The sequence below is a fragment of the Enoplosus armatus genome, chromosome 15, assembly GCF_043641665.1.
Source record: "Enoplosus armatus isolate fEnoArm2 chromosome 15, fEnoArm2.hap1, whole genome shotgun sequence".
Lineage (NCBI taxonomy): Eukaryota > Metazoa > Chordata > Actinopteri > Centrarchiformes > Enoplosidae > Enoplosus > Enoplosus armatus.
In genome coordinates this window covers 16,531,094-16,545,555 of record NC_092194.1, presented here as the reverse complement: position 1 = coordinate 16,545,555, position 14,462 = coordinate 16,531,094, and the positions used below count along the sequence as shown (strand labels likewise).

Sequence of the window (14,462 nt, the reverse complement as noted above, 5' to 3'; positions counted from 1 at the left end):
CCTAACCAAAGCAAAATACTTTAGACTTTATTCAGATCAATATGATGAACATCAATGTATTTATACAGAATGTGTGCTGCCGAATGTGATTAGATAGTGTTTTATTTCACACAGCCAGATCTGATCATCCTAATGCAAAATTAGGCATATTAAATGTTCTCATTCCATCCGACAAGACTTACTTACTTTGTTCATAAGACGTGCTCCTTGGCTGTGATACACAGAAGATACATGGCTGGGAAAAATGATACCAAGATGAAGCCTTTTTGTAATTTAAGACGCAGGACTTTTGCCTGTGAGTTGGTGGGGTGAGTCTAGAAAGACAGCTGCTGGCAGCAGGTGTGGCAGCTGCAAAGATGGTCGAGTGTCAGAAAGCTGCAGCCATTAAGCCAGGGGTTTAACTCTGTCTCTCAACTGGGGAGACTTTTGAACTTTCATATGTAGTTCAACCAGACCTACAGAAAAAACATTAGCACAGGATGCTGAAGTTTGTGCAGATTAGCATAAATAACCAGATTTCAACTGATTTTCTTGGGATTTATTCCTCTGCTTCTGACAGTTTTGTGTCTCCTGGGCTTCCGTAGGGTTCTCTATCAAGGCCCAAATGCCCCGCCCCGTCTGAGGCAGCTGGTCAAGGGGGGAAGCAGTGAGGACAGCGTCCCTGGTCCATAGCCGGGATGAGTGGGGGAGCGGAGCAAGCTGACATCCTAAGCGTGCTCTCCCTGGTCAAGGAACGATGGAAAGTGGTAAGTGGTGTGTTATTCAGCGACAATAGGCAGTGTGTTTGTCCAGCCCCATCACTGCCTGTCCCTAGCTCACCCTCTGTCCCACAAACAACAACTCTTTGTTCATGAAAAAATGCTTCCCCCTGCTTATGAGTCCTTCTGCTTTCTTCTAAAATATCTCACCTGTGGCTTGGACAGTTTGGGGTCGAGTCTTTCTGTCCAGGTAGGGCTGCTGCAGTATGGGAGATCCAAAAATAGCGTGTATAGCTATTTATGGCAGTGCAGTGTGCTATAGGCAGCAGCAGTGTTCCCCGAGGGCCCATGTCTCTCACTGCTGTACCAGCCTGGGTGCCATGTGAGGCTGTTACTCCTTACTGGCAGCCTGGCACCACTTCCTGTCTTTTAAGGAGCAGAGTTACATAAGAATGCTGCAGCTAATCCCACGACTTTAGCTCCTTGTGCGACACAAGACTCTGTTTGTGTGTGTGTGTGTGTGTGTGTGTGTGTGTGTGTGTGTGTGTGTGTGTGTGTGCATGGAGGACAGTGAAGGACACATGGGAACTTAAGAGAAATTAAAGCTACTAGCACTGAGAGGTGAGAGTGAAATGTTCGAACTGGTGGAGGCAGTTTGAAAGAGTGAAATAAAGAAGAAAGAATAGTTAAATTAATCACATACCTCTTGGTGTCATGTTTATTGACTAAAGTGTGCAACCATTTTTGCCTTCATTAGAGCAAATGCTATCAGCGGTGAGCTAATTACTTAGTCATTCATTCCTGTGAGGTAAAACTGAAGTGATTTAGTCGACAGAAAAATGATCAGCAACTATTTAGATTATTTATTTGATAATTAATCTTTCAAGCCAAAATGTCAAAGTCTTCATTGTTTCAGCGTCTCAAATGTGAGGATTTTCATCTCTTTCTCATTTGTGATAGTAAACTGCATATTTTGGGGGTTTCTGTTAGTGGGACAAAACAAGTGAACATTTTATCATTGAGAATAATGAAAATCATTTGTGGAAGTACTACTGTCAGGTAACCAAAGAAGGAAGGTTTACGAATACTGACGTCACAAAATGAAATGCACACTATATTTTTGTTATGTTTAATCTCTTGTGTGTTGTACTCGGATCACTTTCATAACAGGGCGTCTGATCTGTCAGTACATATATCACATGTTCATATTCAACAGTTCAATGAGGAGCTTAGCAGGAAAAATAAAAATAAACACCAAACTTGACTGTGAGATGAAGCCTTTACATGACAAGCATTCTCCCCTGCTGAAGTGCCTTTGAGCAAGACCCCACAAACGTTATGGAGGATGTTGTGTTGCTGACCTTGACCCCTGACCTTCCCGATGACAGAGCAAAAAATCTTTTATCTTTTATTACTTTTATAAATGTACGTCTCACTGCTCATGCACAACAGACTGCAAATGTAGTATTTTTTCATATGAAGTTCTTACGCAGTGTTTCATCATCTTCCTCCAGGTGAAGAAGATTGGGGGTGGCGGGTTTGGGGAGATCTACGAGGCGGTGGACCTGCTGACGCGGGTCAGCGTGGCCTTGAAGGTGGAGTCGGCCCAGCAGCCCAAACAGGTGCTCAAGATGGAGGTCGCCGTGCTCAAGAAGCTCCAGGGTGAGTTGAAATGGATTCGGTGGATTTGGTTACATTTCTGGAATTGATTGATCCTCCCTGGTACTGTGACCTATTGATTCGCCCCAAAAGAGTATGCTGTGTGTATCATTAGCATTCTTGGCTGAAAAACAAGCCAAGCTACTGGATTGAACAAACAAACAAAAAACCATTTGAAGAAGCAATCTGGGAAATGTTGCTAGTAGAAGATGCAGGGATAGCCTTTGTGCATCGACAGCAGCGTATAATAATCTCTCCCTCTGAGACCAGATATAGATCATCTGACTCATCTGAAAACGCAGTTTGGCCCAGGGTTCAGCTCAGTTTGCTTCAGTCTCTGCAGTGCAAAACACACCGTCATTCAACAGTAACAGCAGATAAATCATTCGGCATTTCACATCTCATGTTGTAATCATGGTTTAAGCTTTTGGGGGTTTTAATGTGAAAGTTTCAGATGACAGTCACAGAAGTGACAGAGTACTAGTACGAGAGGAAGTACGTGTAGTTTTACTCCTTTTTCTCCTTTTTTTTTTAACCGTGTCTTCTCCCTCCCCTCTTCCTTCCTGCCTTTTAACCTCAATGCCTTTTTCCTTTCTCCCCTCTTGAGAGGAAAATCAATGGGCTGGGATCATGTTTGCTGTCTAATGACTGCGGCCTGGGGCATCATGGGTCTGTTGCTTCCTGAGGGAACCAGCGTGTAATTTGAGATAGGCTGAACTCCAGCCCCCCAAAACATTGCTGACCAGCTCAGCTGTAAAGAGTAAACATCAACCCACGGGCCTTATAAGAAGACTAATGGGTCATGTCGACCTAATTTGATTTGGATCCTTTAATTGGATTATTTTGATTTACTATGTAAGAATTTGGTGAAACTAAGTGATCTAAAAAGTAGTGTTATTAATTGGGAGGTTTTGTTAGTAACTGTTTGGTTTCACTGCACTGGGGTGTGGCCGCAGTCAAGCTGCCAGTGCAGCAATGTCCTTTGAGACCAGAGCACACTCACACTTGCTCACACACACTCACATGCACAAACACACAAGGCATTCATGCACATGTGTAGACTCTGTGTTGTGTGTTGTGTGCTATAGCCTATAAATCAGCAGGGTAGTCTTACAGGGAAGCTAGCGACAAGAGGGAATTGAGCTGCAGTGACTGGAGCGGGAAGGGCAGGGAAATATGAACATACACATCATCATGATTCACACAGCGTGCCGCATCTTACGACCAGCTGACGTCAGGTGACTGTGAAATGACCTTAGCTTCTCCTCCAAAACTAATCTGCAACTCTCTTGTCCTCCTTTTAAACTTTTAGGTAAAGACCACGTTTGTCGCTTCGTGGGATGTGGCCGCAACGACCGCTTTAACTACGTGGTGATGGAGCTTCAGGTTGGTCTAATGCCTCATAACCATTCATTTTTTGCTAATTGTCCGCCCAGGGTGACGCATCAAAATTGTGCTGAAGCAATTAGTCAATTAGTAGATTGACAAATAAATTAAAAAAATCAACAAATTTGATAATCCATTAATTGTTTAAGGAATTTATTAAGCAAAAATACATTTTCTGGTTTCTATACTGAAGATGTCCTGCTTTTCTCTGCTTTATATAATTGGAAATGGAATATTTCTGGGACTTTGCACAAAACAAGCTGTCTGTGCCAAATTTCATGGAAATCCATCCAATAGTTGTTGAGAGATTTCACTCATGGTGGCGCTAGCGTGTGTTGTGTACTCCGCTGACTCCCAACCACACCATGTGTTTAGTTATAGATGATCGGTGCAGCTGAATTTATATTTTTCTCACTGTTGGCTTGTTTTCTGTCCGCAATATATTTGGCCGTCACCGCTGTCAAACATTTGTTTTGTTATGACAGACAGAGGCCCTGCTGTGTTGTTGAAGGGGGAATTTATCAGACTTCAGTTTCCCTCTGCGCTAACTGATCTCGTACATGTGCTCCCTCAGGGTCGTAACCTGGCTGACCTGAGGAGGAGTATGACCCGGGGAACCTTCAGCATCAGCACCACCCTGCGTCTGGGGCGCCAGATCCTGGAGGCCATAGAGAGCATCCACTCTGTCGGCTTCCTGCATCGTGACATCAAACCGGTGAGTCACCGGGTGCAGCAGAGGACATTTTCTGCCTGGTTCTCATTTCATTTCCCCGCACTATATTCCTTCTATATATTCCCGACATAGGAGAATATTTTTATTTCTATTGTCTGGGTAGTGTTTGTGACTCTTGCACTTTTTATTGTTGGCTGCCAGCATTGTTGCTGATTCAGTATTTTGCTCTTTTGACTGTTGCAATTACAGTAAGTTGGCTCACTATGAGCAAAATGCAGCAGAATGTAAATATCTTCTGTCTTTTAAGCTGCTGTATTAATTATATTCCACCACAGGAACGTATTTATTCCCCCGAGGCTACATGAATATAAATAGACGTTAAATTTTAATATGATTGCATTCACACACAATTGATTTTATTATTCTTTTAACCATTGCCTCCTGTTTTTCTGCTTCAGTCCAATTTCGCGATGGGCCGCTTTCCGAGTACCTGTCGAACCTGCTACATGCTGGACTTTGGTTTAGCTCGCCAGTTCACCAACTCTTGCCAGGAGGTCCGACCTGTAAGTGCCCTCCTCTGTTACTGAGTACACACTGAGCTTAAAGCTGCACTTAACAATATTTCTATATTAACAATGGATCAAATTTAGTATGTGTAATGTAAAAAGTGGTGGTATTTGTTGAGCTGTCAGCAAGTGGCCAATAAGTGAATGAATGCAGGTTTAATGTGACTGAATAATGTTTAGATTAAAAATATTTGTGAAAATATAAGTAATTTATTTTCATTTTTTGTGTTTTTGTCTGAAAATCCATACTTTTATATTAGCATTAGATTACATTTATATTAGCATTTAATAGCTGTTTCTGTCTTTGTTTGTCAGCCCCGTCCAGTGGCAGGGTTCAGGGGCACAGTCCGCTATGCGTCTGTCAATGCACACAAGAATAAGGTCAGTATCTATCTACCCTGCGCTAGAGCTGTTTCTGTAATCTGTGATGCTGTCCCACACGTGTGTATTCATGTACATCTTAATGTTAACTCGACCGTGGTGTAAATCTGCAGGAGATGGGCCGTCATGATGACCTGTGGTCTCTCTTCTACATGCTGGTGGAGTTTCTGGTCGGTCAGCTGCCATGGAGGAAGATCAAGGACAAAGTAAGGGCGACCAATAATTATTGTCCTTCCTGGAAACTAAACAGCCCTGTCCAGGTAGCTGTAAGTGATGAGATGTGACAGGTGTGTGTGTGTGTGTGTGTTTGTTCATTTCTAGGAACATGTGGGGAAGCTGAAGGACACTTATGACCATCGCCTGATGCTCAAACACCTGCCGGCAGAGTTTGGTGTTTTCTTGGAACACATCTCCACCCTTGACTACTTCACTAAGCCTGACTACCAGGTGACACGGGGGTCTAATTTCGATTTAATAAAGAGTGATGGTTTTACTGATGCATGGTCTGCTCAAGTTTTAATGTTATGTGCCTTTGTGTCTTTAAGCACCACAAGTGTTCATTTTCTCACTGAATTAAAAACTCACAAAAAGGTTTATTTTGCATTTTTGTGTTGTTATAGCTGCTGATGTCGGTGTTTGACAACAGCATGAAAACCTACAATGTCGTGGAGAATGACCCTTATGACTGGGAGCGGACCGGTACAGATGGCACTTTGACAATCAGTGCCACTGCCACAACACCGCAACATCACACCCGCCTCACTCCGGCACACATGGGGTACGTTTGATTCAAATAAATACATTTTCAGTTCATTCAGGAGTTCTTTTTTATTAAACACCATAGATGTTTTTTATAGTTTATATTGTACACTGGTTACCTGTACTGTCTTTTTATAGCCTCAAACATGAAGTAATGCTTGTACCTTTTGTTGCCCCAGTATGGCGAATGCCTCCCTGATCCCTGGTGACCTGCAGAGGGAAAACACAGACGAGGTTCTGCAGGACGAGCAGCTCAGTGACGTGGAGAACAACCCTGCTCCGGAGCGCCTGCCGGGCTCTCCCCTCCACCCACACCGCAACCAGGAGGCTGACGTCTGGGAGGAGCTGGATCGCAACCGTAACCGCATCAGGACGGCAGTCTGGAAGGTAAACTACAGTATAGTTTTATCACCTCAAGCACTCTTGATACCTCAGTTGAAATCCACCCCTATTTTTAGTTAATCACTACACTTAAACAAAACTGACTGACAAAACTGGTTTCCATAGGCGGCAACTGAGGAGGAACACAGCAACAACCAGGGTAACCAAGGACACCAGAGCCCCTATGCTGGGCCAAGCCTGGGATCCCCAGTCAAACTGCACCCTGAGGTGGTGGCTTCAGACCGTGATGGCCCTCTGCTGAGGAAGCTCCGCAACATTCATAGTTTTGAGCTGGAGAGGAGGCTTGGCCTAGAGTCCAAGCCCAGCTCAGAGCGCTTCCTGGAGGCCTGGTATGTCTGTCAAGGAACCGATCCATCTATGTTAAGGACTTCAGGACAGAGTACAGAGTTGATTGTTTGCGTCTGTCTTGTGTCTGTTTTAGCTCACCGAAACAGCAGCCTGGCACTCAGCACCAGGAGAAGGAGGCTGACAGACCTGCAATCATCCCAGTAACTCAGGGTCAAGCTGTACCTGCTGGGGAGCGTCCTGATAGGGTCTGGCACTATGACGAGGAGTTCCGGTCTGGTGGTGGTTCTCCTAAGCCAGCATCTTGTGGATCTTTGGAGCAGGGAGAGGGGGCAGCCAGTAGCGGGGGCTTTGTGGCCCTCAATCTGAGCTCTGGCAGGCAGGACATTGACTCAAGGGAGTGGGTAATGGTGGAGCGGCCCGGTGGCTCTCCAGGAGCCAAGGCTACCACCAGCCCCTCAGAGGAGGATGAGGAGCCGGAAGTGCTCCAGCCAGGGGAACAGTCTCCTGGATGGGAAAAGGGCAGCCCAAGCCCTAGCTCTGGCAAAGCTAAACAAGAAAGCATGGCTTCCTCCAAGGGAAGTACAAAAGTGGACAAGTTGGAGCTTAGCGTGGGCCCTGTAGGGGCTCTGCCCCCCATCACCCCAACCAGCCCAGCTGAAGCTCTGGCTGAGGGAGTTCTCACTCAGGTAAGCGCTTTCACTTGAAGACCATCTCCCAACATGGCATACATGATACTGACTGTAGTCAGCATTTTCTAGTGTTCTAGCTATAGAACCTCAATGCTAATATCATACAACAGTCAGAGTTCCACCAGCTGCATCTTGCTGTAGTGTGAAGCTAAATGTTACTGCTTTGCTTCTTCGCTTGTGTTTATTTGTTAGAAAGATATTTGTGTCACCACTGCAGAGCTTTTTATCAGATCACAGCATGGGGAAAAAGAGAGCTTATGGCTTTGAAATGCATTTTGATTTGCGTTAGATTTTATGCATAATTTTATCTTAATTTCAGACATTTGCACTCTGTTCAGTTGGTTTTATTTACCTCACAAATTAAATTATTTATTTCCAAAATATGCTTTTGTTTGCTTAGTTGAAATTACTTTTTTGCTACTTTGCTATTTATAACCTTCAACCAGCCCAGCCTGCTCAATCTACGAGTTCAACATAAAACGCTTTTGCTCAAATTGTAGAGCAGCTTTTTTCTCTACAAGAGGAATAACTGTCCCCTCACTCTCTCCTACAACCAGAACAACTGCCTCCAAGTTGCAAATGTACACTGCCTTCCCAAAATCCACCTGCCTCGCCTCTTTCTTCCTTCCCTAGCCTAAAATCGTCCCCATATCTTTATAATCCCCTCGTCGCTTTACCCATTCAAAACTACTCGACGTCGTGCTCCCCACCGGTGCAACCGGCTTGTCCTACCTCACAGTACTTCCACCATACTTCCTCCATCTTCTCACTCCCTCACCAATCTCACAACCCCTCCTCTCTCCACCTCCCACTTCTCTCCTTCCCGTCTCTTAGCTCCCCACCTCTCCTCCGTCCCTGCCTGAGGAGGTTGCGATCCGGACATCCAGCCCCATCCCTCTGCGTTCTCCCAGCCCTCACACCCTTCTCACCACCTTGTCGGACCCGCTGCACCAGCGCCAGCCACTGGGCATGAGGCGCAGCCAGTCCGTCGACCAACAGCAGCAGGAGCGCCCCTCCTCTTCCTCTTCCTGCCACGCCTCCCTACCACCAAAACCTGCCCCTGGCACCCGCTCGCCCAGTCGCAGGAAACTGCCAGCCATCCCGGCGGGTGCTGCCAACACCAAGTTTCCCTCTGTCATACGCATCACACGTGCCCAGCTTCAGCAGGTGATGAGCCCATCACGATCCCGTAGAAAAAGCAGACCTCCATTCAGCTTCCTCCACATCAGTAGCCATACAACGGCTGTCAACATTTCTGTTCGTTCTTTCCTTTTTTTTTTTTTTTTTTGTTTAAGTTGCTTATTTTGGCTTCTTTGTTCAGTTGGCTTGCTTTTTGTGTTGTTGTCAGGCAGCTCTCTCCAGAAACCATGAGGGGCATTGTGCAGGCCAGACAGAGCATGGGTCAGATGTGTCCTTGTGTCTGGACATGTGTTCTTGTGATCTGAATAGGGGTGTGTGTTTGTCTGATTGTGGCATGTGTGTTTGGAATGTCGAGTCATGACTACAGGTTGCATGGTCTCTTTTGTTTCAGATCGTCTTTGTCCTCTCTATCTTTCTCTTTCTCTCTCTCTCCCTGTATTTGTTCCTCACCCTCTCTTCGCTGAAGCCCCCTGCGAAGTTGCGTGAACGTTTCCTGTCCTACTTGCTGGTTTAGTACTCACAGCTTGACTGACACTGCCATAGCACTTTGTGTGTTTCGGTCTGATAATGGTAGCTATGGTATTGCATGCTGTTGCCAAACTAATCACCATTTATTACCCCATATTACACAATTCTTCTCTTTTCACACATGTGCATCAGGCTCTTGCTACAGAACTACAGCACAACTCGACATGTTGTAGTCTATCAGCAACAGGCCTTTGACAATTCGAATATTATTCCCACTTTTAGTGTGATTTATTTTTTAAATAACACCTGTGTGTCTTTCTCTTCCCTCCCATGTCTCTACCTCCCCCTCCCCTCCAGTTGACAGCTCAGCGCCCCTCTGGGTTGTCCTCCCAGTCAGGATCAGACAGTGCCCCGCAGTGCCTCCTGCTGGAGAGGCGGGGTGAAGCTGAAGCTGAGGCTCAGCAGGTCCAGGAGCGCACAGCAGACATCAGCTCCCCCCAGGACCGTGTAACCACCCATCCAGGGACACCCACAGACCCCCTGGCTGAGATGCTGGTCAATGGAAACACCCACACCAAAGCTCAAAGCCCTGTGCCAAGCCGCATGTCTTCCCCACGCTCCACACGTTCTCCACACTCACCTCCTTCACGTTCGCCTTCCTCCCCACGCTCTCCACGCTCCCCTCACAGCCCTGTGTTTGCCAATGGCCACCTCTCCCCTCCTGTTACCGGCCAAAGGGATATAAGTAATGGAGCATTTCCCAAGCTGAAAGACCCCGAGAATGATTATGGCCACGCTCCCTGTGCCACAGAGCCTCAGCTAAGGCGGGAGGAGAGCAGAGAAGTGAACCAGGCCCCAGATCAGACCAGTGGCCCAGTCTCCTCCTCCCCGGCTGCCCCTCGTAAGGACCCCAGCCGGAGGCAAAGTCGTATCCCAGTCCTGGAGCCCTCCAGTCTGCTGGAGCTCCCTCCTCCAGGGTCTGCTAAGGAGAAACTCCTGCAGAAGAAAGCTAACCACCAGGGCCCGGTCCCCTCTCCCACTGCCTCACCATCCCTCTCTGATAGGCGTGGCCCCATGGCGGCTTCCCTTGCTAGGGACCCGCTGTCCTCCGCCTCTGACCGCTCTCAGGACGAGGACTCTCTTATGGGCTCCCGTTCGGACCGCCAGGCAGATGATGCTCCTTCCCTCTCCTCCTCCTCCAGCCCTCTGTCCCGCAAGAGCAGGATCCCTCGTCCCGTTCATTCAGCTTCTTCCGCTGAGCAGCTGGCTGCCCAATTCCTGCCACGCCCTCCTCCTGGAAAGCCACCTTGCCGCCCCACAGTGGAGGGCAGGTAATGTGTTGATCTGCATATTTTACTTTCCTGGAACAAAAATGAATGAATGGAAAAAAAGTATGCTAAATATGAAGCAAGAGCCAGCAGGTGATTAGCTTAGCTTAGCATACAAACTGAAAGTAGTGGGAAACAGCTAGCCTGGCTCTGTCCTAAGCTAAAAGAAATCTGGCTACCAGCACCTTTAAATCAAAACGTCTTGTTTATGGTTTGTATCTTACACAGTAACTTCCCTGTTTGTGTACAGATTAAAAAAAAGACATTTAAAGCGTTTAGAGGCATTTTTTGGGCTTTGGACACAGCCAGGCTAGCTATTTGCTCTTGCTTCCAGTCTTTATGCTAAGCTAAGCTAACCATGCTGACTAGCTTAGCATTGGAGAGTGATACTGATCCTCTCATCTAACTCAAGAAATTTTGGTTCATCACCCTGTCTCCTGGTGTGCTTTGAAATATACATATATACATATATATATGACTTGGCTGTTATTCATAACCTACATGCTTTTTGTACCCACATAGGCTTAGGCGTTACCGCATTCGAGCTGGCAGCAACAGTGACTCAGACCTTCTGACATGCCTTGCTCAGCTGATGCATGGTTCCCGAGGCTCCCCGCTTCACCACCGCTCCTCAACCCAGCACGGGGGCTCCAGGATGGGCATCTGCAGCCTGACGAGCTCTCCGCACCACCACCGCAGCTCTAGCGCATCCCCACGCAGCTCCTCCTCCCTGCAGCGCTCCGTCAGCTCCTCGCCCTCCCGCCACGAGCACCGTGGCGGCGGGGGAGGGGGTTGCCTGGGCCGCAGCCGCTCACCTCCCAGCTTCTCTGGCTCTCCACCTCCCCGCCGCTTCTACCCTCACCATCAGGAGACTTGCTGCAGCCGTCAGGCCCGCACGGGCCCATTCCACCTGTCCAGGGGAAAAGGCTGCAGCCGAGAGGGCAAGTGCTCCAGCAAGCTGAGCAGATAGTTTCCCACCAGGTCGCGCTGCCACAGCAGAGGATGGGAAGACTCCGTTTATGATAGGGTAGACCGCAGTCAGGATAAAAGCCTGAGTCTTCCTGTATAATTAGAAAATAATCTTGTTTCCCTGTTTTACACTTGTCTCGTCGTCTCCCACTGTTCTCTTCACTCCTTCTATTTGCACACAGGGTTTGTCATTTATTTATGTGCCCGGCTTTACAGGGGTACTCCAGCCATTTAGTATTGCACTTCCATAACGATGTTGGACTTGTTAGAGACAGATTTAATAAGCGATGGTCAAAATCTGTGCAGCAAAAGCCAGGATATCCTGACTTTTAGTCTGTTAACCTCCAAAAATGCTGGTTCCTACATTTCCCATTAGGCAACAAACTAGCGTCTTTCGTCACAGCCCCTCCGTCTCATAAGTGCCCACTTCTTTCAACCCCCACACCTCCAGTTTGCGGGCGAATAAACTGAACTTAATGTGTAAAATCGGTGGGGTGCCCCTTCATGATAACTTATCAAACTAGCTATGTTGACATGTCAGGGTCCTCATTTTATTTATATTATCATGTTGTAGAGTAAAAATAATACAGCTGCAAAATTAAACAGCAATTTCCTAATGCAGATAGTACTATAATACATAATCAATAGTTAGTTGGACCAGTGGGCACATAAATAAATCAGCTTCCTGGTTATTCATCTTGATCCATCCTGCACCACAATATAGTGTAACTTATTTATCCCCAGTATTGATGCACTTGGATTATACTGATGGAATATCAGTATAGCTGTTCACAACTTAATTAAATATTGGCCTGGGGTTGACTCAGTTATCTCCTGTGTATTTGGAGATTGCAGGCAGGGTATAATATTTACTTTATGCTATATGTGAATGCATAAAGCCAGAATTTGTGTACAGTTGTATTTATTGAGATATTTATTTTGATGCTTAGCGATGCTTACGACTCCTACCCTCTTCTGTGTGATAGTGGATGTATGGTTTTGTGACACTCACATAAGTTGTTAAATGTTTAATCGAAAGGGATTACTCCAAAGTGACCCTTTTATACAATCAATCATGTAAAGAGCGTGAGGACACACACCTTTTTGTGCCTACTGTGTTGCTAAGAGGGAATGTAAGTGTCACACTGAAAGAAGGGGTTACAAGTGAGAGTTGTGAAACTCCTTTTAGATCCAAAGGCGTTGATGGAACACGTGTTTCCAGTTATGGTAGTCGTAGTAGCAGTAGTAAGCTTAAACAACACAAGGTACATTACCGATGAGTAATGTTCAGACACAGATGTTTGTCTCAGCGTGTGCCTTGGCACTTTGGGCAGCTCGAGGATTCACTTTTGGTTTATTTGTAATTAGGAATAAAAAGGAGCCAAAAAACAAACTTGTGCCAGCCGTTATAAGACGACCCTTTTCACCAGTATTCTTTTATGTAGAAAAGGTAGCAACACAATTTGAGCAACAGTTTACTTGATGACAGAGTAGCTATTATTTGTAATGACAAAAAGGAAACCCGACTTAACTGTCCTGTATATATACCAGGTCAGTGTTGGAGATAAAACGTTATAAATGTGAATTTCAGACCTCAAACAACATTTTGTCAAATGTTATTGAAAATGGAGGCCATATGTACATATATTTCTCACACCAAAATGATGTTCCATGCTTCCATGTGCACTGTTTTATTTTTTTTATTGTTTGTTCCTCCTGCGCCGGAGATTGTCTTTTTATATAATGACACGCAGTATGTTTGTGAACACGGCGACGGAATCAGAGTATTTGTTTGTGTTTAATTAGTTAGGATTCCTCACTGAGACTCTCCTCCACAGCCTCCTCCCACTCCTCTGCTTGTAAGATACTGTAAAATAACTCCAGCTTCCTCCCAGTGCTACTCTTTGCATGCTCAACAGAGAAAAGAAAATCTGAATCAACCAAGTAAAAAGCTGCATACCACTTCCCATCACACAGCATCTATGTCGTGAAGATTTAAACCCAGCAGTGACTTCATTACCTGTTGGGTGAGCAGCTTTAATTTCTGCGTATTTTCTCGGACCCATCTCTCACTATTCCTCTTCCCGCCCGATGTATGACTAGTTTTCTGCGCTTCCTGCACTGACTTGGGATGATTGTGTTGCTGGAATATGATAGACTGTATTTTTTATCAGTGCCACTAGCTGACGTGATGCACAAAAGAATTACCAGAAAAATAAAGAAAAAGGAGAATAGACTTTGCTGTATTTTAAGCACTGGTGTCACAGGAAACAACACGAGTTGAAGGATTAATGGCAGCCTCTGTAGGAGATGACTGCACAAAAAAATCACATTGCCAAATATTTTGATACATTTTGCAGATGTGGTTTGACTTGATAAATACGGGAGTGTATAGAGATTGAATGGGCGCATTGCTTTGTAGATATGAAATGTGCTGTTTGACTCATGCAGATCTTGCAGAAACCTACGCTAGCCTCACAGAGCAGCTATGATGACTCATCCTGAAGGCAGACAGCGTTCAGTCAGTCAGTCGCCTTAATGTCTCTTCTCTGCCCCTCTGTGCGTAGCGAGGGATGACTGAGCCTTGTCTGTGTTGGAGATCATTCCACTATTAGGCCGAGCCGAGCCTTCCCGTCACTTATCTCCCATCTGTGAATGGCATGTGCTACCATGCCCGTCAGCGTGGTCAATATATCACCACTGAAATCAGTGCTGTCAGACTCCTGTGCTTACAAAGCTGTGCTTCTACCGGAGAGCTCCCTGTTTTTCTGTGAGAGTGCGTGGGCCTTTTACTGATTGACTGGTGGTAAAAATTTCAGGGTGCAGTGTTCAAGGTGTGTCTGTTAGTGTGATAACTGTATGCTCTCAAACAACTGACGTGCATCTTCTACACGTCGCCAGCAATCAATGTCTGAATTCTCCCTCCTTCGACGCTCACAGATTTCAAGATATTTCAAGCTTTCAAAATTCAGAACGCTGTTGTGCAGACTTTTAATATATACCTGTAAAATATTCAAAGTAATTATTTAAATAAAATAATTATTGTAAAACCATAA

At 45.8% G+C, this 14,462-nt stretch overlaps 1 protein-coding gene across 1 annotated transcript; it reads left to right on the top strand.

Moving 5' to 3' along the window:
- Window positions 1-677: 677 nt before the first annotated feature.
- Window positions 678-11,407, top strand: ttbk2a (tau tubulin kinase 2a). The gene is made up of 15 exons (XM_070920569.1): window positions 678-746; window positions 2,213-2,360; window positions 3,670-3,743; window positions 4,318-4,458; window positions 4,875-4,979; window positions 5,298-5,363; window positions 5,477-5,569; window positions 5,685-5,810; window positions 5,984-6,141; window positions 6,302-6,509; window positions 6,630-6,853; window positions 6,946-7,498; window positions 8,336-8,668; window positions 9,467-10,440; window positions 10,960-11,407. Exons 1-15 carry the CDS (start codon window positions 678-680, stop codon window positions 11,405-11,407), a joined length of 3,720 nt encoding a protein of 1,239 aa, XP_070776670.1.
- Window positions 11,408-14,462: the final 3,055 nt, after the last annotated feature.

What these genes read in the sequence shown, in the direction of transcription:
- ttbk2a (XM_070920569.1), top strand. Translation starts at nt 678, where the DNA reads ATGAGTGGGGGAGCGGAGCAAGCTGACATCCTAAGCGTGCTCTCCCTG. An exon ending in CTGAGGGAGTTCTCACTCAG is followed by an intron (nt 7,499 to 8,335) that starts GTAAGCGCTTTC and finishes CCCGTCTCTTAG; the next exon opens with CTCCCCACCTCTCCTCCGTC. An exon ending in CACGTGCCCAGCTTCAGCAG is followed by an intron (nt 8,669 to 9,466) that starts GTGATGAGCCCA and finishes CCTCCCCTCCAG; the next exon opens with TTGACAGCTCAGCGCCCCTC.